Source organism: Hyla sarda, chromosome 2 (genome assembly GCF_029499605.1).
Source record: "Hyla sarda isolate aHylSar1 chromosome 2, aHylSar1.hap1, whole genome shotgun sequence".
Lineage (NCBI taxonomy): Eukaryota > Metazoa > Chordata > Amphibia > Anura > Hylidae > Hyla > Hyla sarda.
Genome location: NC_079190.1, coordinates 503,410,360 through 503,433,581, shown reverse-complemented (window position 1 = coordinate 503,433,581; position 23,222 = coordinate 503,410,360). Strand labels below are relative to the sequence as shown.

At 46.1% G+C, this 23,222-nt stretch overlaps 1 protein-coding gene across 1 annotated transcript; it reads left to right on the top strand.

Annotated features, from left to right (window-relative positions):
• The first annotated feature begins 8,930 nt into the window (after positions 1-8,930).
• Positions 8,931-22,611, top strand: LOC130357248 (gastrula zinc finger protein XlCGF57.1-like). The gene is made up of 2 exons (XM_056559852.1): positions 8,931-9,001; positions 20,720-22,611. The coding sequence occupies exons 1-2, from the start codon at positions 8,935-8,937 to the stop codon at positions 22,189-22,191; spliced, it is 1,539 nt and encodes a 512-aa protein (XP_056415827.1). The 5' UTR covers positions 8,931-8,934; the 3' UTR covers positions 22,192-22,611.
• Positions 22,612-23,222: the final 611 nt, after the last annotated feature.

Genomic DNA, 23,222 nt, shown 5'->3' with positions numbered 1-23,222 from the left:
AAATAAAACACAATACCCATAAGCTCCTTCTCCTGATATAGTTTAAGTAAAATGTTACTTTTCACCATGAGGCTTACAAGATGCATGGAACATCAATGTCCAGATGCAGAAGGCGCAGTCAACTGAATTGTTGCGCGGTCTGTGCCAGGACCTGACTTCATAGGTCGGAAAAGGCCTCAGACAGCGCACTCTTCATGGGATCTGGGCAAGGTGAGTATAAGTTTTATGCACATTCACATAGAAGAAGAATAGCGGAGCACTCACCTTGTTCGATAACAGACAGTTCACCCGGACGCGTTCATCCACGGCATTCGATCGATCCTAGCAGGGAGTCGGCAGATGGATCTGGGGGGAGCTCAGACGTCGGGCGTCGCCCGACGTCTGAGCTCCCCCCAGATCCATCTGCCGCCTCCCTGCTAGAATGAACTGCCTGTTATCGAACATGGTGAGTGCTCCGCTATTCTTCTTCTATGTGAATGTGCTATGAACTCTGCTGTTTGTAGCGTGTAGCGCCGTCCTATTAGTTATACCTGTCTCATGTATACTTGTTAGGACCTTATTGTTGGTTCATCGTTTATGCTGGTTGCCAGTGGTAACAGCAGGGCGGGCTTAGGCTGGGTTCACACCACGTTTTTCAAATACGGTAACCGTATACGGTTTTCCACAAAAAAAGTATATGACCGTATCCGAAACCGTATGCATAGAGAATGCATTGTAAACCGTATTCCAAATGTTGTGTACGGTTGCATCCGTTTTGCCTCGGATACGGTTTTTCCGATTTTTCAACCGTAGGCAAAAACGCTGTCGACCACGTTTTTGCCTCCGGTTGGAAAACCGTATGCGAACCGTATGCCGTTCTTTTAACATTGTTGTCTATGAGAACCGTACACAGAATTTCAGAATACGGTTGCACACTGTTTTTCTAATCCGTATTTGGAGTTGACACATGCGCAGATTGGAATTTCAATAGAACAATAGTAACTTTATTAAATTGCTAGAAAACTAATTCCAAAAAAATAGCAAAATCGTTGGCAAAAACTGATGCAAACGGATAGAACCGTACGGGGAAAAACCGTATACGTTTTAATTTGGAGTCATACGGTTGTATACGGTTACATATGGTTTTTGACATACGTTTTTTTGCGGAAAACCGTATACGGTAACCGTATTTAAAAAAGGTGGTGTGAACCCAGCCTTATACTGCTTTTGTCTTTGAGATTGCATGAGTATAAGTTTTATTCTTTTCTAGCCAGGGGCATTGTTTTGGTAGGAGGAGGTACTATTTCCCTATTGGGTGCCCAGAGGTTGGCGTTTTTAGTGTGCAGCGGTGCGAAGTCATTGTTATTACTGTTTTGGAACAGAGAAACCATTTTTACACAGAAAATACATATTTTCTGTCCCATAGCAATAAGAACAATCACTTTTTTGTTTAACTGTGAACGTCCGGATCATTGAAGAGATTAACCCCTTATCCCTTCATGCACAGACTCCATTATCGTCAATAAGATAAGAATCCATCTCCTTTCGGTCTCAGCAGTGGTGTCATGGCGGTGCCCACTGGTGATACCAGCCGATGGGAGGAGAGAACTCCCTCTGTGCTGCAAGATTTCAGCAAAACCACTTGTTTCTGCAGATTTGCGCTGACATGTCTATAGGTGACAGTTTTATATATGTTTTTTTTTTTTTACGTTTTTGTGATTTAGTGTCAAATATTTATTTTTGGTCATCCTTATCAATTTTAAGTATCAATTATAATAATTTAGTGGGATCATTTATTTAAGAGTCATTCACCCTCTTAATGAGGGGTCTGTAAAGAATACCAACTTTTTAATAGTGAAATATGGAGGATTTTATCTATATGAGATAAAGATGGAGAGTCCTGTGTATGGTGTCATGTCTGGAGGTGGAGGGACACAAGACATCATGGTTCCCAGTATACATGTTGTTGTGCTCTCCCCCTCCCCCACCTTTTCCCCACAGGTTGTTTCTGTACTATAGTTATTCTGCCCGGCAACAGCTGTTCTGATAAGAGATGGATTCCTGGTTCTGATTGGACGTCCAGATTCTGCCCAGCAACCAAGATCTTCTGCTCAGCAATGCTTCTACCCCCCAACAGCATTCTGATTGGCTACAGGCCCAATGGCGGGAACAGGTTTTTCCCCCTAAATACAGGACTCTGGTGTCTCCACCTCAGTCAGCCTGTGGTGAAGATTAGGAGAAGGGAAGTCATGTGTGGACATGTTTATTATTATAGTTCTGGTATGTTATTACTACTACTTTGGTTTGAGTATTTGGTATTTTGGTCACAATTATTATTTTTTATTCTTTGTGAATTTTATTATTGATTCAGTTATAATTGATTTAACCTTTAGTAAAACATTGTGAAGGATTTTATCCACCAGCTCAGTTGTGTATTTATTTTAGAGTTAAGTTGGGTGGGACCTATGGGGCCATGTTCCTCATCAGAGGGAAAATGCTGATTGTTTCCCCTGATTATCATATGAAAAGGTCTCGGAGTATCCCCGTTTTCTCTTACAGATGTAAATTGGGGTGTGACCAATATGTCTCCACCCTACAATACAATGTGTAAATGAAAACGAAGGCTGATCCCAGGAGGCCATAGAATGCTAGAACTGGTTTGACAGGTTCTGGCCCCATCATTCTTACTTTACATATTGTAGGTGGGGGAGGGGAGGCCAATCTGATGGTGAAAAGGGTATAAAAGACCCCAGCATGGCTCATATGGCGAGAACTTACCAGGAGAATATACTTGGGACACTGGAGACACTGACTGGAGATAGAGACCTGAGTGTGTGGAGGGTCCATGTATGGTGACTAGAACATCTCTAGAGTGACTGTAAGTAGAAGGAATTATAAGATATTGTAATCTTTGTTGCTGTCTGTAGCTTCTTGTTTATGTCTTGTGTACAGGGTGGGCCATTTATATGGATACTCCTTAATAAAATGGGAATGGTTGGTGATATTAACTTCCTGCTTGTGGCACATTAGTATATGTGAGGGGGGAAATTTTTCAAGATGGGTGGTGACCATGGCGGCCATTTTGGAGTCGGACATTTTTAATCCAACTTTTGTTTTTTCAATAGGAAGAGGGTCATGTGACACATGAAACTTATTGGGAATTTCACAAGAAAAACAATGATGTGCTTGGTTTTAACATAACTTTATTCTTTCATAAGTTATTTACAAGTTTCTGACCACTTATAAAATGTGTTCAATGTGCTGCCTATTGTGTTGGATTGTCAATGCAATCATCTTCTCCCACTCTTCACACACTGATAGCAACACCGCAGGAGAAATGCTAGCACAGGCTTCCAGTATCCGTATACACTGCTATATACTACTATATACACCGCAGGAGAAATGCCAGCACAGGCTTTCAGTATCTTATACACTGCTATATACTACTATATACACCGCAGGAGAAATGCTAGCACAGGCTTCCAGTATCGTATACACTGCTATATACTACTATATACACCGCAGGAGAAATGCTAGCACAGGCTTCCAGTATCGTATACACTGCTATATACTACTATATACACCGCAGGAGAAATGCTAGCACAGGCTTTCAGTATCCGTAGTTTCAGGTGCTGCAGAATGGGCAAAACAAAAATTGGAACAGGACCCTCAGTTTACGCAGAAGATTTTGTTCAGTGATGAGGCAAACTTTTATGTGAATGGTGAAGTTAACAACCAAAACCACCGCTATTGGTCTGACACTAACCCACATTGGATAGATCCCTCCAAGACTGTTGGAACACAAAAATTGATGGTATGGTGTGGTATATGTGGTACAAATATAGTGGGGTCATTCTTCATCAATGGAAACCTCAAGGCCACTGGATATGTGAAATTGCTACATGATGGTGTGTTTCCCTCTTTATGCACTGATGCTGAGTTTTTCCAGCAAGATGGTGACCACCACATTATGGGTGTCAGGTCCGAGCATTCCTAGATGAACAGTTTCCTGGGAAGTGGATTGGTCGTTGTGGGCCAGTTGAATGGCCCCCAAGGTCTCCCGATCTGACCCCCTTAGACTTTTATCTTTGGGGTCATCTGAAGGCAATTGTCTATGCCGTGAAGATACAAGATGTGCAGCACCTGAAACTACGGATACTGGAAGCCTGTGCTAGCATTTCTCCTGCGGTGTATATAGTAGTATATAGCAGTATATAGAGAAGAGGGTTGCATTTACAATCCAACACAATGGACAGCACATTGAACACATTTTATAAGTGGTCAGAAACTTGTAAATAACTCATGAAAGAATAAAGTTACGTTAAAACCAAGCACATCATTGTTTTTTTTGTGAAATTCCCAATAGGTTTGATGTGTCACATGATCCTCTTCCTATTGAAAAAACAAAAGTTGGATTCAAAATGGCTGACTTCAAAATGACCGCCATGGTCACCACCCATCTTGAAAAGTTTCCCCCCTCACATATACTAATGTGCCACAAAGAGGAAGTTAATATCACCAACCATTCCCATTTTATTAAAGGTGTATCCATATAAATGGCCCACCCTGTATATTGATTTTACAGCTTTTACAATATACATTTTTCTACACTCGCTAATATATTTTTGCCCATAACCTTAGAAAGCATTATTTAGGATTACATTGCTGTACTGTATATTATGGGAATTCATTTAGCGGATTATTGTAGATTTAGTGACTAGCGCCACAGCATTGTCCTATAATACTGAGATTCTGTCATGTTCAGTATAGTCCATGAGATTGAGTATAATATGTCATAAACGTTACATTGTCTATTACTATATTCCATCTTGTCTCTTTATATGCTTTCATCTCACTTATTACCACAGAATGACTTTACTTGGAATGCTTTATAGTTATGTATCTGTTATTATTCCGGACATGGCGTCTCTATCGGTTTTCAGCATAGTGAGCAAGCGCTATCCGAATTTGAGCTTTTGCAAAGTTTTACTTTGAAGAGGACGAGGGAGAACGTAACTACATTTACACTATCACTATTGTGGCGACCCATGGGTGTATGGCGTGACCACGGGTGTAGCGGTGTGAGTGGTGGAATCAGATGGTATTAACCCCGGGGCAAGATGTTGTTAACCCCTAGTGTTCGTGACGCCAGTGTGATTTTAGGGTTCTGGAACACCACACGCCCAGCTTCTCAGCTATCCCAGTTGCTAGTAGTGAAATGAGAGTCCACTACCAGTAATGGTCAACCGGAGGCTTTACTGAGTATAAGACAGATGGAATTATATTCACAGCTAAGGCCAGATTTCCCAGAGAGGTGGCCACGACCCAGAGGACCTCGCAGCTTGCTGGACCAATATACTTGTAATTAACTTGACTTGAGACTGGACTTGACTTGACTATATGCAGGACTTGACTACTTGTAGTGAAAGTAGACATAGACTTGAGACTTACTGGAATGACTGTAGCATTTGGGGTCTTCCAGATGCTCATCACTGAGATCTCTGGTGTTTGCTGTGCTCAGTAGAAATTGTAAAGGCCGCCCCTTTATATAGTGCGGGGCTGGACTAAAGCCTTTTGGTTAAGCTGGTGCTCTCTGGGAGAACATGTGCTAACAAATCATGTGACTGCATAACATAACATGTGACAGACTTACACTGGTCCTTGAGACCCCCCACAGGTCCTCTGTACTACCTATACATAAGGATACTGTCTAGGCATTAAAGTGATATATACAAACATTATAGAACAACAGGGGGAGACCTTCCAGGGGAGCCCCCAGGTCACTGAGGGTCTCAACCTGATAGGGCTAAGGGTGGTACAGGACCATGTTCTGCACTGGGACATCACACTATTATGTGATTGTCACTAAGCGACCAGTGTCTGGAGCAGAGGGAAGGGGGGATAGCGATATGGAAGTGCAGGATAAAGAGGCAGGTAGATATGTGACAAGTAGAAATACACTGACAGCCAGGGGACATCTGCTCCAGTAAGGAGAGGAGGAGGAGCGCAGGGCAGGCCAGACAGGTGCTGGTAGTGAGGGACTCAATTATTAGGGGGACAGACAGGGTGACCTGTCACAAAGACCAGGATCGGGAACAGTATGTTGTCTTCCTGGGGCTCAAGTTTCGGACATCGTGGATTTGGTGGACAGATTACTGGTAGGGGCTGGTGAAGACCCAGCGCTAATAGTGCACATCAGCACCAATGACAAAGTAAGAGATAGGTGTAGGGTCCTTAGAAATGATTTCAGGGATTTAGGTAGTAAGCTTAAAGCAAGAGCCACCAAGGTAATATAAAGAGAATCCTAAATAGATCTTATGTACGATACATGCCCGACAGGAAAGCATTCAGACTACTGAAACAAGAAGGTAGTGATGAGTCTTTAAAAAAATTTAAGGAGAAGATAAAATTTTGAATATTCTTCACCTACATAACTAATAAGAAACTTTAAACTAAAAATATCAACGAAAAGAAAGACACGGACTGCACTCACCATCCAACAGCTTTTATTCCATGTGACCAGACATAACAGGCTTAGGTGTGGGTGGAGGCGGGGGTGACCGGGACAGACTGTTTTACGCTGCTAAGGCGCTTCTTCCAGTCGGTATACACACGCGGCGCGCTCCGGTGACGCTATTTATCAGCGTTCGGGAGGGTGGTGTTGTTATCACGTGTCATAACAATGAGATCTTGTGATAAAAACATAAAACATGTGTGTTGCCCAGAACATATACGTAACGAAAAACCACATTGGAAGAAACATATAAAGAGGTAACAGATTCTCATTCTACGATTCTACAATCTAGTGAATTATATAGTGTTAATGTATTGGAACCTCAGCGATCGAGGAAGGGAGCTAACTCCACTCGATCGTTCAAACCCAAGACTCCTACTGCATCTAGCTTCAATATCCACGCTGCCTCTTTACGTAGTAGGGCGGTGTGTCTATCGCCACCATTGGGCGGAAATTTTACCCTTTCGATGCCAGCAAATCTTAAAGCGTGTGGTTTACCATCGTGGTCTTCCTTTATGTGGGCAATCATATTTTGAGAGCAAAAGGAGCAATTTTTACAAGGATAGTTTCCTTTCGGGGTTAAACTTGTTAACCAATTAGTGTCGGTAACTGGTAAAGCCTGTGTCGATTTTTTCGATGCACGGAAAATGTCACCTATTGTATGGTTCTTCCTGTAAGTAATTAAGGGTGTATTTACGGCTATTGCCCTTTAAACTAAAAATGTTGGCCCCATAAAAAATAAGACGAAGAGGTACTGTAACACCTGCGCTCCGGGCAGACACGCCGGCCGTGAGCACTCTCTGCTTATGTTCCCACTGCTGGCGGGACTGGGATTCGCATCGAGGGATGCGCCCGCATGCGAATCCCAGCCTGTCACTCACCTCCCTCATCTTCTGCCTCTCCGTGTCCTTGCAGCCCCGGTGCGCATGTCCCCGCCTCCTAGGGCGCGTGTGAGCTCTTTCACTTAAAGGGCCAGTGCTCAATCAATCAAGTATCTACACCTGTCCCCTGTCCTTAAATATCAGCTCCTCCCTTGTTTCTCTGCTGGATCTTTGGTTACCTTGTGTCATAGTGAAAGTCTGTGTTCCTGTTACCGTGTATCTGCTCCTTGCTACCTTACATACCCTGCAGCAGTGTTACCTGTCCTGACCTTCTGCCATCTTGCCACGTCCTGTCAGTCTCCTTCTGTGCCACGCCACCTCCCAGCTACCTGTGTGGACAAATCGTGCCAGGGGTAGCGACCTGGGTGCCGCCTGCCACAGCAAGACCATCCCGCTTTGCGGCGGGCTCTGGTGAAAACCAGCGGCACCTTAGACTCTGCTCCCTGGCACAGCTCACGACATCATTCACACAGGCCCAGAGGATCCACCACCTGCCATAACCCGCTACAATCATATTGTACAATTATGTGCTAAAGCATTAGGTAAAACTTCTACCGGAATAGACTTTGGGGTACTGGTGGACAGTAAACTCTACTTCAGTGATCAGTGCCAGGCAGCTGCTGCTAAGGCTAACAAAGTCATGGAAGGTATCAAGAAGCATAAAGGGTCGTGACAAGGACATAGTAACCTCTGTATAAATCATTAGTCAGATCACTTATGGAGTATTGTGTCCAGCTTTGGGCACCTGTATATATGAAGGAGATGGCTGATCTGGAGAGGGTGCAGAGGAGGGATAATAGTGGAATGGGAGGATTACAGGACCAGGATAGGTTATCACTTGGGGTTATTTAGTTTGGAGAAAATAAGTTTTAGGGAGAATTTGATCACAATGTACAGATATATGAATGGACAGTACAGAGATCTTTCTAGTGATCTTTTTATATCTAGGCTGGTAACCAAGACAAGGGGGCATCCTCTTTGTCTAGAGGAAAGAAGGTTTCACCATCATCACAGAGAGATTCTTTACTGTAAGAGCAGTGAGACTATGGAACTCTGCCACATGATGTTTTAATACCTGACTGGAGTCAGGAAGGAATTCTTCCTCTATTGTGGGGAAATTGGCATCAGCCTCATAGAGGTTTTAGGTTGACTCTTGCCTTTTAATGTAACTAAGGTCACAAAAGGATTGTACCAATAAATGATTGAGAAATGATGAAAGCAGCTCTTTATAGTAAGGTCACCACAGAAGACAAAAGTGCTCTCTGGCTGTAATAAACCTCCAGCGGTGATAAAAGGATTCTTTACTGTAAAAGCTGTGATGTTACTTAATAATGTTAGTGAGCACAGCTGTCCTCTTCAGGATAGGCTCCCATCACTTCATGGGACATAATAATAACATATACATATCTGCTGATGTATAAAAAATTCGACTGCATCTGATCGCCACTTCAAATCCTTATTCTTTTAGGGCAAATTGGCTCACGCATTTAGGGCTTTTTGACTTTGGACAGTATACAGGATGAACCAAGATTTTATGTTGTTTTCCCTCAGGTCTATAATATGAGATCCTTTCAGAAAAGTTATGAACGAACGATGAGTGGACTTAAAAACCCCATATCAGAGAATGGTAAGATCTTATGCTTCATTCTGTCCTTATATATTGTAGTCTGAGGTCATTTACAATGTCCTCGCTGCTTTTTAATGGAGAAGATGTATAACACATAATCTGCTGATGTCCAAGTCTTTGGGGGTATTGGGGTCTATCTACCATTGTTGAGAGGGTATAGCGGTCCATCTACCATTGTCTAGAGAGTATTGGGGTCTATCTACCATTGTCTAGAGGGTATTGGGGTCTATCGACCATTGTCTAGAGGGTATTGGGGTCTATCGACCATTGTCTAGAGGGTATTGGGGTCCATCTATCATTGTCAAGAGGGTATTGGGGGGCAATCTAGCATTGTCTAGAGGGTACTGGGGTCTATGGACCATTGTCTAGAGGGTATTGGGGGTCTATCGACCATTGTCTAGAGGGTATTGGGGTCCATCTATCATTGTCAAGAGGGTATTGGGGCAATATAGCATTGTTTAGAGGGTATTGGGGTCTATCTATCATTGTCTAAAGGATATTGGAGTCTATCTATAATTGTCTAGAGGGTATTAGGGTCTATCTACTATTTTTTTTTTTTGTATTTCAACGATAAACTTTATTAAGCAAAAAGAAAAAGGAACAATAGCACATACCAGATTCATGACATGTACATGTAAAATAAACCTAGCAAGCAAGGTACAGCAGGGGCAAAGTTGTACCTTATAGGGAGAACCAATACTCATCCGAGTAACAACATTAGTCTAGTAAGTCCGAACATATTAGGCAAGTAGTGGGGTAACCAGTGCAATCGGTAGTGGGTGGGGTGCGGAGGGGGGGGGGTAGGGAGGGAGGTGAGGTCAGAGGGGGGGGGGCGGGGCAGGACAGGTGAGCGAGAGGAAAAGGAGAGGGTTCAGGTGAGGCCATATTGGAGGAAGCGGGGTGAGGCCGCAAAATCCAGCCAGTGGCGCCAGCGCAGGACATATCGGTCGGTGGAGGCATTCAAATCTGCTAGACATTCCTCCAGCCCCTGAATGTGTAGGACTTCACGAAGCCAATCAGTAGTCGTGGGGGGGAGCGGTGGTTTTCCATCGTCTAGGGATGACTCGTCTGGCCGCTGCTAGTAAAACACCTGTGAGACTTTTCCGCAGGGAATCTGGTGACCCGGGCAGCATCGAGAGGAGGAGCATCTGAGGAGTATCATCTAACTGCATACCCGTAATTTCCGATATAAGAGCGCGGACCGAGGACCAGTAGGAGGCTAAAAGCGGGCATGAGTGCCAAATGTGCATGAGGGTTCCCTTGGTTTGTCCACACCTCCAGCATACCTCCGGGACCGAGGGATAAAAACGGTGAAGTAAGGCCGGAACCCTATACCACCGAGAGAGCAATTTATAATTAGTCTCCTGAAGGGCAACTGCTCTAGAGGCTTTATGGCACAACAGGTATGAGGTGTCCCATTCGGCAGTGCTGGGGGTGTAGTCCAATTCTTTCGCCCAGTTCCGTTGGTAAGGCAGTAGGGAACGAGAGTCACGGGTGCGAAGCATGGAGTATACTAAGGATACCGTATGGGTGGGTCCAGACTGTGCTAAGCAAAGTTTCTCGAACGGGGTAGGATCCCTATGCAGCTCACCCGAGGCTCGCCATGTGTTGTAAAAATGCCGGAGTTGAAAGTATTGGAAAGAGTGGAACCGTGACAGTAAGGAATCCCCTAGGATGTCAGGTAGCGTCTTCAAAGAGGAAGCCTGAAGGACCCTAATAATCGGGCTGACGTCGCGTAGAGTCAAGAAGCCACCCGGAAAGGAACCCGGGGAAAAGTCCGGATTGCCAACCAGGGGGGTTAAGGGGCCTAGGGGTCTGAGGAGGTTGAGTCTGGAGAGATGTGTTAGGCAGGAGTTGAGGATAACCCTTGAAACAAACGGAAGAGGGCCTTTGGTGGCCATCGTCCAGTATGCAGGGCGAATCCATGGGAGGGAAGTGAGGGGGAAAGGGGAAAGTCTATTTTCTAATTGGACCCATAATTTGGCTGGGGAGGCGTGGAATCCGTCGAGTATACGGGTCGCTAGCGTAGCTATGTAGTACGTGTATGGATCGGGGAAAGCCAGGCCCCCATCTGTTTTAGGCTGAGCCAGGACAGTCTGGGAAAGACGGTGCCGTCCATTGGACCAGACAAAATTAGAGAAGAGAGAGGTTAGGGGCTTAAAATAAGCACGTGAGAGCGTCATTGGCAGAGTCTGGAACAGATAGAGCAAACGCGGCAGTAGATTCATTTTTAAGATATTGATACGCCCTATCCACGAGAAATCCTTTTGGTCCCACTTCGCAAGGTCACCTTTAAATCTGGATATCAGGGGGGCGAGGTTCAGGTCTATCTACTATTGTATAGAGGATTGCAGTGAGATATGTATGTGAGTGTTAAGAACTACATTGGGTTAGTATTTGGGAGAAAGTGAAAGGGGTTTACATAGAGAAGTAGCATATGTTGAGCAGATATTAGTTTTTTTGTGATGTAACCACTGAGGGGCAGAAGGAGCAGAGGGAAAAACCCAGAAATCCTGGCGCAAACACTCCACAAGAACTAGAACACTCCACAAGTACTGGAATACTCCACAAGAACAGGAATGTGTCGGCTTTATCTTTCTTCTTCTCCTCCGTTTTCTCACACTCAACATGTAGAAACCAAATTCATCATCATTTTCCCCCATCTTTCTCCACCCAAAATGTCAATCACAGTCAATGACTCCACTCTCTCCTCATGGGGTCACCTTTGACTCTCCGCTGTCTTTCCATACCACACATCCATACTATTACCTCGTCCTGCCGGCTTCACCTCAAAAACATTTCTCCGATCCGCTCATTCACCAACTTTGACTCAACTAAACTACTGGTACATGTTCTCCTCTTCTGCTCGGACTACTGCAACATCTTTTGTTGGCTTCCATGAAATACTTCTCCCTCCACTCCATCCTCAACTCTGATGCCCAACTAATCCACCTCTCCCCTTGATCCTCATCCGCCTCTCCCCTGTGCCATTCTCTTCATTGACTACTCATTGCCCAACAAATGAAGTTTGATTTGTTTTCCTAGACATACAAGGCCATTGTTACGCCGAGCGCTCCGGGTCCCCGCTCCTCCCCGGAGCGCTCGCTACACTCTCGCTATTGCAGCGCTCCGGTCAGATCCACTGACCCGGTGCGCTGCGATCCTGCCTCCAGCCGGGATGCGATTCGCGATGCGGGTGGCGCCCGCTCGCGATGCGCACCCCGGCTCCCGTACCTGACTCGCTCTCCGTCGGTCCTGTCCCGGCGCGCGCGGCCCCGCTCCCTAGGGCGCGCGTGCGCCGGGTCTCTGCGATTTAAAGGGCCACTGCGCCGCTGATTGGCGCAGTGGTTCTAATTAGTGTGTTCACCTGTGCACTCCCTATGTATACCTCACTTCCCCTGCACTCCCTCGCCGGATCTTGTTGCCATTGTGCCTAGTGAAAGCGTTTCCTTGTGTGTTCCTAGCCTGTGTTCCAGACCTCCTGCCGTTGCCCCTGATTACGATCCTTGCTGCCTGCCCCGACCTTCTGCTACGTCCGACCTTGCTTCTGTCTACTCCCTTGTACCGCGCCTATCTTCAGCAGTCAGAGAGGTTGAGCCGTTGCTAGTGGATACGACCTGGTCACTACCGCCGCAGCAAGACCATCCCGCTTTGCGGCGGGCTCTGGTGAACACCAGTAGTGACTTAGAACCGGTCCACTAGCACGGTCCACGCCAATCCCTCTCTGGCACAGAGGATCCACCTCCTGCCAGCCGGCATCGTGACAGTAGATCCGGCCATGGATCCCGCTGAAGTTCCTCTGCCAGTTGTCGCCGACCTCACCACGGTGGTCGCCCAGCAGTCACAACAGATAGCGCAACAAGGCCACCAGCTGTCTCAACTGACCGTGATGCTACAGCAGCTACTACCTCAGCTTCAGCAATCATCTCCTCCGCCAGCTCCTGCACCTCCTCCGCAGCGAGTGGCCGCTTCAGGCCTACGACTATCCTTGCCGGATAAATTTGATGGGGACTCTAAATTTTGCCGTGGCTTTCTTTCGCAATGTTCCCTGCACTTGGAGATGATGTCGGACCAGTTTCCTACTGAAAGGTCTAAGGTGGCTTTCGTAGTCAGCCTTCTGTCTGGAAAAGCTCTGTCATGGGCCACACCGCTCTGGGACCGCAATGACCCCGTCACTGCCTCTGTACACTCCTTCTTCTCGGAAATTCGAAGTGTCTTTGAGGAACCTGCCCGAGCCTCTTCTGCTGAGACTGCCCTGTTGAACCTGGTCCAGGGTAATTCTTCCGTTGGCGAGTACGCCGTACAATTCCGTACTCTTGCTTCAGAACTATCCTGGAATAATGAGGCCCTCTGCGCGACCTTTACAAAAGGCCTATCCAGCAACATTAAAGATGTTCTGGCTGCACGAGAAATCCCTGCTAACCTATATGAACTCATTCATCTAGCCACTCGCATTGACATGCGTTTTTCCGAAAGGCGTCAGGAGCTCCGCCAGGATATGGACTTTGTTCGCACGAGGCGTTTTTTCTCCCCGGCTCCTCTCTCCTCTGGTCCCCTGCAATCCGTTCCTGTGCCTCCCGCCGTGGAGGCTATGCAAGTTGACCGGTCTCGCCTGACACCTCAAGAGAGGACACGACGCCGCATGGAGAATCTCTGCCTGTACTGTGCCGGTACCGAACACTTCCTGAAGGATTGTCCTATCCGTCCTCCCCGCCTGGAAAGACGTACGCTGACTCCGCACAAAGGTGAGACAGTCCTTGATGTCAACTCTGCTTCTCCACGTCTTACTGTGCCTGTGCGGATATCTGCCTCTACCTTCTCCTTCTCTACTATGGCCTTCTTGGATTCCGGATCTGCAGGAAATTTTATCTTGGCCTCTCTCATCAACAGGTTCAACATCCCGGTGACCAGTCTCGCCAGACCCCTCTACATCAATTGTGTTAACAATGAAAGATTGGACTGTACCATACGTTTCCGCACGGAGCCCCTCCTAATGTGCATCGGACCTCATCACGAAAAAATTGAGCTTTTGGTCCTCCCCAATTGCACTTCTGAAATTCTCCTTGGACTACCCTGGCTTCAACACCATTCCCCAACCCTGGATTGGTCCACAGGGGAGATCAAGAGTTGGGGTACCTCTTGTTTCAAGGACTGCCTTAAACCGGTTCCCAGTACTCCCTGCCGTGACCCTGTGGTTCCCCCTGTAAGCGGTCTCCCTAAGGCCTATATGGACTTTGCTGATGTATTTTGCAAAAAACAAGCTGAGACTCTACCTCCTCACAGGCCTTATGACTGTCCTATTGACCTCCTCCCGGGCACTACTCCACCCCGGGGCAGAATCTATCCTCTGTCCGCCCCAGAGACTCTTGCTATGTCTGAGTACATCCAGGAAAATTTAAAAAAGGGCTTTATCCGCAAATCCTCCTCTCCTGCCGGAGCTGGATTTTTCTTTGTGTCCAAAAAAGATGGCTCCCTACGTCCTTGCATTGACTACCGCGGTCTTAATAAAATCACGGTAAAGAACCGCTATCCTCTACCTCTTATCTCTGAACTCTTTGATCGCCTCCAAGGTGCCCACATCTTTACCAAACTGGACTTAAGAGGTGCTTATAATCTCATCCGCATCAGGGAGGGGGATGAATGGAAAACGGCATTTAACACTAGAGATGGACACTTTGAGTATCTTGTTATGCCCTTTGGCCTGTGCAACGCCCCTGCCGTCTTCCAAGACTTTGTTAATGAAATTTTTCGTGATCTCTTATATTCCTGTGTTGTTGTGTATCTGGACGATATTCAGATTTTTTCTGCCAACCTAGAAGAACACCGCCAGCATGTCCGCATGGTTCTTCAGAGACTTCGTGACAATCAACTTTATGCCAAAATGGAGAAGTGTCTGTTTGAATGTCAATCTCTTCCTTTCCTAGGATACTTGGTCTCTGGCCGGGGACTACAAATGGATCCAGACAAACTCTCTGCCGTCTTAGATTGGCCACGCCCCTCCGGACTCCGTGCTATCCAACGTTTTTTGGGGTTCGCCAATTATTACAGACAATTTATTCCTCATTTTTCCACCATTGTGGCTCCTATCGTGGCTTTAACCAAAAAGAATGCCAATCCTAAGTCATGGCCTCCTCAAGCGGAAGACGCCTTTAAACGGCTCAAGGCTGCCTTTTCTTCTGCTCCCGTGCTCTCCAGACCTGACCCTTCTAAACCCTTCCTACTGGAGGTTGATGCCTCCTCAGTAGGAGCTGGAGCGGTTCTTCTACAAAAAAATTCTTCCGGGCATGCTGTTACTTGTGGGTTTTTTTCTAGGACCTTTTCTCCGGCGGAGAGGAACTACTCCATCGGGGATCGAGAGCTACTGGCCATTAAATTAGCACTTGAGGAATGGAGGCATCTGCTGGAGGGATCAAAATTTCCAGTTATTATTTACACCGATCACAAGAATCTCTCCTATCTCCAGTCTGCCCAACGGCTGAATCCTCGCCAGGCCAGGTGGTCTCTGTTCTTTTCCCGGTTTAATTTTGAAATTCACTTTCGCCCTGCCGATAAGAACATTAGGGCCGATGCTCTCTCTCGTTCCTCGGACGCCTCGGAAGTAGAGCTCTCTCCGCAACACATCATTCTTCCTGACTGCCTGATCTCCACTTCTCCAGCCTCCATCAGGCAAACTCCTCCAGGGAAGACCTTCGTCTCTCCACGCCAATGCCTCGGAATCCTCAAATGGGGTCACTCCTCCCATCTCGCAGGCCATGCGGGCATCAAGAAATCCGTGCAACTCATCTCTCGTTTCTATTGGTGGCCGACTCTGGAGACGGATGTTGTTGATTTTGTGCGAGCCTGCACTGTCTGTGCCCGGGATAAGACTCCTCGCCAGAAGCCCGCTGGTCTTCTTCATCCTCTGCCTGTCCCCGAACAGCCTTGGTCTCTGATTGGTATGGACTTTATTACAGACTTACCCCCATCCCGTGGCAACACTGTTGTTTGGGTGGTCGTTGATCGATTTTCCAAGATGGCACATTTTATTCCTCTTCCTGGTCTTCCTTCAGCGCCTCAGTTGGCAAAACAATTTTTTGTACACATTTTTCGTCTTCACGGGTTGCCCACGCAGATCGTCTCGGATAGAGGCATCCAATTCGTGTCAAAATTCTGGAGGGCTCTCTGTAAACAACTCAAGATTAAATTAAACTTTTCTTCTGCTTATCATCCTCAGTCCAATGGGCAAGTAGAAAGAGTTAACCAGGTCCTGGGTGATTATTTACGGCATTTTGTTTCCTCCCGCCAGGATGACTGGGCAGATCTTCTACCATGGGCCGAATTCTCGTATAACTTCAGAGTCTCTGAGTCTTCTTCCAAATCCCCATTTTTCGTGGTGTACGGCCGTCACCCTCTTCCCCCCTTCCCTACTCCCTTGCCCTCTGGTTTGCCCGCTGTGGATGAAATAACTCGTGATCTTTCCACCATATGGAAAGAGACCCAAAATTCTCTCTTACAGGCTTCATCACGCATGAAGAAGTTTGCTGATAAGAAAAGAAGAGCTCCCCCCATTTTTTCTCCCGGAGACAAGGTATGGCTCTCCGCTAAATATGTCCGCTTCCGTGTTCCCAGCTACAAATTGGGACCACGCTATCTTGGTCCTTTCAAAATTTTGTGCCAGATTAATCCTGTCTCTTACAAACTTCTTCTTCCTCCTTCTCTTCGTATTCCTAATGCCTTTCACGTTTCTCTTCTTAAACCACTCATCATCAACCGTTTCTCTCCCAAACTTGTTTCTCCCACTCCTGTTTCCGGCTCCTCGGACATCTTCTCCGTAAAGGAGATACTGGCCTCCAAGAAGGTCAGAGGGAAAACCTTTTTTTTGGTCGATTGGGAGGGCTGTGGTCCTGAAGAGAGATCCTGGGAACCTGAGGACAATATCCTAGACAAAAGTCTGGTCCTCAGGTTCTCAGGCTCCAAGAAGAGGGGGAGACCCAAGGGGGGGGTACTGTTACGCCGAGCGCTCCGGGTCCCCGCTCCTCCCCGGAGCGCTCGCTACACTCTCGCTATTGCAGCGCTCCGGTCAGATCCACTGACCCGGTGCGCTGCGATCCTGCCTCCAGCCGGGATGCGATTCGCGATGCGGGTGGCGCCCGCTCGCGATGCGCACCCCGGCTCCCGTACCTCACTCGCTCTCCGTCGGTCCTGTCCCAGCGCGCGCGGCCCCGCTCCCTAGGGCGCGCGCGCGCCGGGTCTCTGCGATTTAAAGGGCCACTGCGCCGCTGATTGGCGCAGTGGTTCTAATTAGTGTGTTCACCTGTGCACTCCCTATGTATACCTCACTTCCCCTGCACTCCCTCGCCGGATCTTGTTGCCATTGTGCCAGTGAAAGCGTTTCCTTGTGTGTTCCTAGCCTGTGTTCCAGACCTCCTGCCGTTGCCCCTGATTACGATCCTTGCTGCCTGCCCCGACCTTCTGCTACGTCCGACCTTGCTTCTGTCTACTCCCTTGTACCGCGCCTATCTTCAGCAGTCAGAGAGGTTGAGCCATTGCTAGTGGATACGACCTGGTCACTACCGCCGCAGCAAGACCATCCCGCTTTGCGGCGGGCTCTGGTGAACACCAGTAGTGACTTAGAACCGGTCCACTAGCACGGTCCACGCCAATCCCTCTCTGGCACAGAGGATCCACCTCCTGCCAGCCGGCATCGTGACAGCCATCTACGAACTGTCCCCTTTATAAATCTCTGAACAAACTGTCCCCTTTATAAATCTCTGAATTTCACGTTACCGATCCTTTCAAGACCTCCTCCTGTGCCCATCTGCACCTCACACAAAGGTCTCCAAGAATTATCCCATGCTTCCCTTATACACTGGAACTTTTTACCCTGAAATATCCAGCTTTCACATCTGGCAAAGAAAATCATGGAATGTTTCAGAAGAGACCTTGATGTCCATGAAATTTAAGAGGAGACTCCAGGATCTAATTATTTGGGGCTCGAATTAGAATTCTGAGGCAGAAGATTAAAGGGGTACTCCGTTCATTTTTTTTTTTTGGTCCCCTACTCTGTTTCAAAATTGCAGCTTACCTTCCCCTTAACTTTGTTTCTGTGCTGTACCTGCAGCGAGCTTGCTCATCCGTTCATTTTACCTTGTTTGTTTAGTCCGGCCTGACTTCCTGTGTTCGTGCTTGGTGTGTACTACATTTCCAAGTACTGCTTGCGGCCGTTGTTGTTTTTTTTTTTTTTTTTTTTTTATATCAAAATCGGCCTTTTTTTACACTTAGTCCTCCCCTTTTTAGTTTGCCTCATTTACCTAATCATGCCTCCTCAGCTCCTTAGTAGTTGTCTGCTCCGCCCCCCCTATTTTTTGACTGACAGTTGTGGCTTGCGGCTGCTGAGTGGCAGCCTAACATGCTGAGAGTAACGTATGCGCTCCGTTGGCCAATCGGGGCTCCCTGTGTGGTTTTTAAAATGTACAATGTATATTTAAAGTGTTGTGGGGGCCAAGATATATAAAGCCTAATATATTTAGCACCCCAGCGCAGATGTAACCCCCGCAAGCGAAAAAATCAATACCCACACAGTATATATATGTGAACCCCTGGCCGCCTGTGCATTAATAATGTAACCCCCGCAGGCGCATTTATAATTATATATCCACCGCCGACGATATGATCAATATATATCCCCCCCCCCCTGCCGGCACTATCATCAATATGTACCCCCGCCGAAACATCGGTCAATATGTACCCCCACCGGGTCATTTATCAATATGTACCCCCGCTGGCGCATTTATGTCCCCCCCCCCGGTGCATTTATGTCCCCCCCCCCCCGCTGGCGCATTTGTCATTAATGCAGTGATATTTGTGAAAAGTATCTTACCTGCAGAGCATCGCACCAGCCCCCGCCGGCACAATGCTGTTGATAGAATACTATTCACACATACCTCTGCAGGGCATATTATATAGATGTGATGTGGTGGCCAGATACATAGTATTATATTGCCCCCACAGCACTTCTGTATAATATGCCCCTGCAGAGGTATGTGTGAATAGTATTCTATCAACAGCATTGTGCCGGCGGGGGCTGGTGCGATGCTCTGCAGGTAAGATACTTTTCACAAATATCGCTGCATTAATGACAAATGCGCCAGCGGGGGGAGGGTGACATAAATGGGTCGAGGGGGGGGGGGGGGTGGGGGTACATATTGATAATTGCGCCGGCGTGGGGTATATAATAATTATTGCGCCTGCGGGGGGTTACATAGAGAAATATACTGCGGGGTAAATATTTTAGCACAGCACAGCACAGCTCTTTTAATATACATTGTCAATTTTAAAAGCACAGTCGGAAGCCCTCAGTACCGGCCATTCAGGGCTACCGGCGGTGAATTTAAAAATGAAACTAAAAAATACATTGTGTACATGGCAGGGTTGCGGACCATGCCGCCCGTTTCCCTGCTTAATAACTTTTGATCGGATCGGGTCTCAGAAGTGAGACCCGGTGTGATCAATCCCTCAGCCCCTGTACTACTATCCCCATCATGGAACAGAGTCTGTTCCATGATGGGGGTAGTAGTACAAGCACTAATGTAGCCTCCCCAGCCCCCGGCAGACTCCCGCAGCCAGAAACTACTACTCTCATCCTGGAAACAAGTCTGTTCCATGATGGGAGTAGTAGTAGTCCTGGCAGCAGCAGTCTGTAGGTGGCTGAAAGGATTAAAATTAATAAGTAATACTGTACACGGAGCCTAGAGAGCAGTTTGCCGCATGCGCATAACAAACAGATCTAAGCCGCACACGGTAACCTAACTACATTGCCCCCCCCAAAAAAAAAAATTAAAAAACTGGCGATGCGCAACTACGTCATAGAAGGAGCGTGATTGGATCAGAGCCATCCAATTAGAAAACAGAAACAAAACAATGCAACACCCAGAAAGGAGAACTGAATGTGTGAAACTAATGCATATTCAACAAGGGGGTTGGATTGAAAAAACACGCAGGTGGCCGGCTCAGACAACATCAGAAAGAGGAATAGACACGTTCCGACCGCAACATGGTGGCGAAAATGAAAAAAAATATGGTCGACAGCAAAGAGGGCACACAGAAACTACACAGCATCCGGACAGAATACAAAGGTAAAATAAAAGCCAAAACACCCAGAAGGACAAAACTAAACACAAGCGAACACATAACACAATAAAAAAGGGGCACATATAAAAAATAAAAATAAACTACAGAGTACCCCTTTAAGGGTGCATTCACCACATGTTTAGCTTATATGGTCAGTGGGGAGGAAATGTCAAAACTGTCCGCAACCGTATCCCCGGACACGTATCCGGTTTTGTAGCCGGACTGAAAACCGAGGTATGCCATGGACTGGAAAAGAAAAATAATAATTATATATATATATTTCAAATAACAAGGTGATCTGCTTATATAAATTCATTTCAAATAATTTTTGTAATGTGTATTTTCTATGCCACTTTTTTCATGGAGGTGATTTGCACCTTTTTAAAGGGTTTGCACCAAATTTTACACCTTTTTAAAAAGTTGCATTTTCATAAATTATTGACCACTGCAAAAACCTGACTCTAAACACATGTACCACAGCCAAACACATAAATGTGCGTATATGAAAAGTCGCTAAAAAGTCGCAAAGAACCCACTGCACCAAAATATTGCGACAGAAGAAAAGGGTAAAATGCTTCATAAATACCCCCTTTTGTTTCTTTTTTCCAGGTGAAGACGGGATGAGTGGCTGCCATGAAAATCTTCTTTTACCTCCCTATTATGTGTTAGAAAATAGTCAATCACAGAATGGCAAAAAAAAAAATGAGCTTGCCCCGGGAAACATTTTTGCAAATTCTAAATGTGGGGAACATTTAAAAAAGAAATCTCCTTGTTCTATGAAAAAGACAAATCAAGAAGATGAAACATCATTGTCTTGTCCTGAATGTGGGAAATCTTTTAGTAAAAAACCAGGTCTTGTGAAACATCAGAAAATACACACAGAAGAGAAGCCATTTCCTTGTACTGAATGTGGGAAATGTTTTAGCCAAAAAATACATCTTGTGGAACATCAGAGAACTCATACAGGAGAAAAGCCATTTTCATGTTCTGAATGTGAAAAATGTTTTACCTATCAATCAAATCTTATTATTCATATGAAAACTCATACAGGAGAGAAGCCATTTTCATGTTCAGAATGTGGGAAATGTTTTAGTATGAAATCAAATCTTATTCATCATCAGAGAACTCACACAGGAGAGAAGCCATTTTCATGTCCTGAGTGTGGAAAGTGTTTTACTCAGAAAGGACATCTTGTAAAACATCAAAGAACTCACACAGGAGAGAAGCCATTTGCATGTCTTGAATGTGGTAAGTGTTTAAGTAAGAAATTAGGCCTTGAGCAACATCAGAGAACTCACACAGGAGAGAAGCCATATTCATGCTCAGAATGTGGAAAATGTTTTACTCATCACTCACATATTGTTGAACATCTAAAAACTCACACAGGAGAGAAGCCATTTTCTTGTTTAGAATGTGGAAAAGTTTTTAGTTATAAATCACATCTTATTAGTCATCAGAGAACTCACACAGGAGAGAAGCCATTTTCATGCCCTGAATGTGAAAGGTGTTTCAGTCAGAGAATATCCCTTGTGGAACATCTGAAAACTCACACAGGAGAGAAGCCATTTTCATGTTCAGAATGTGGGAAATGTTTTAGTCAGAAATCACATTTTATTAATCATCAGAGAACTCACACAGGGGAGAAGCCATTTTCATGCCCTGAATGTGGGAATTGTTTTAGTCACAAAATAACTCTTGTGGGACATCTGAAAACTCACACAGGGGAGAAGCCATTTTCATGTCCTGAATGTGGGAAATATTTTAGTCATAAATCAAATATTGTTGATCATCTGAAAACCCACTCAGGAGAGAAGCAATTTTCATGTTCAGAATGTGGGAAAGGTTTTGTTCATAAAACAAATTTTGATAATCATCAGAGAACTCACACAGGGGAGAAGCCATTTTCATGTACTGAATGTGGAAAATGTTTTAATCAGAAATCAAATCTTATGGGACATCTGAAAACTCACACAGGGGAGAAGCCATTTTCATGCCTAAAATGTGGTAAATGTTTTAATCAGAAATCGATACTTTTTAGACATCAAAGAACTCACACAGGGGAGAAGCCATTTTCATATTGAGCATGTGGGCAATTTTTTTAGGCTGAGAAAATAATTTTATCAACTAAGAACTCACACATGAAAGAAGCCAGATTCATGTATATGTACATCAAATGTCAGGTCTGGGTATACGGAGCAGGTGGGGCTTGCATGTACCGTATTTTCCGGCATATAAGACGACTGGGCGTATAAGATGACCCACAACTTTTACAGTTAAAATAAAGAGTTTGGGATATACTCGCCGTATAAGACTAGCTATCTACAGCAATGTACTGTACCTTACCATTGTTCCCCCACACTAGGTAGGCAGCATAGTTCCCCCCTACATTAGGTTGTCAGCATAGTTCCCCCACATTAGGTTGTCAGCACAGTTCCCCCACATTCGGTTGTAGTTTCCCCACATTAGGTTGGCAGTATAGTTCCCCCACATTAGGTTTTAGTTCCCCACATTAGGTTGGCAGTATAGTTCCCCCACATTAGGTTGGCAGTATAGTTCCCCCACATTAGGTTTTAGTTCCCCACATTAGGTTGGCAGTATAGTTCCCCCACATTAAGTTGTAGTTCCCCCCCCCCCATTAGGTTGGCAGTAGTATAGTTCCCCCACATTAGGTTGTAATTCCTCAACATTAGGTTTGCAGTATAGTTTCCCCACATTAGGTTGGCAGCATAGTGCCCCCCAATTAGGTTGTCAGCATAGTTCCTCCACATTAGGTTGCAGTTCCCCAACATTTGGTAGGCAGTGGCCCCCCACAGACATACAGCCTTCAGCCATACACAGTATATGGCTGGAGCCTGTGTACTGCCCCACTTCAGTGCTCAGTCCACCGCTCCTCGGTTCCGGGGTCAAGATCTACTGCTATGGCCTATAGGCAATAGCAGTAGGTCCAGGGACTGGAGGAGCAGTGGTCAGAGCACCGAAGATGACGTACCGCTGGTAACTTACCATGCGCGTGCGCCTCGCTGCTCCGCTCTGTAATTTCTATGGGCGCACGCACAGGACGTCACTGACGTCCCTGCGTGCGCTACCTCCTGGTGGCCCCTGCGTTTTTAAA

Coding starts and splice junctions, on each gene's coding strand:
- LOC130357248 (XM_056559852.1), top strand. CDS start 8,935: ATGAGATCCTTTCAGAAAAGTTATGAACGAACGATGAGTGGACTTAAA. Junction 9,002..20,719: donor AAACCCCATATCAGAGAATG/GTAAGATCTTAT, acceptor TCTTTTTTCCAG/GTGAAGACGGGATGAGTGGC.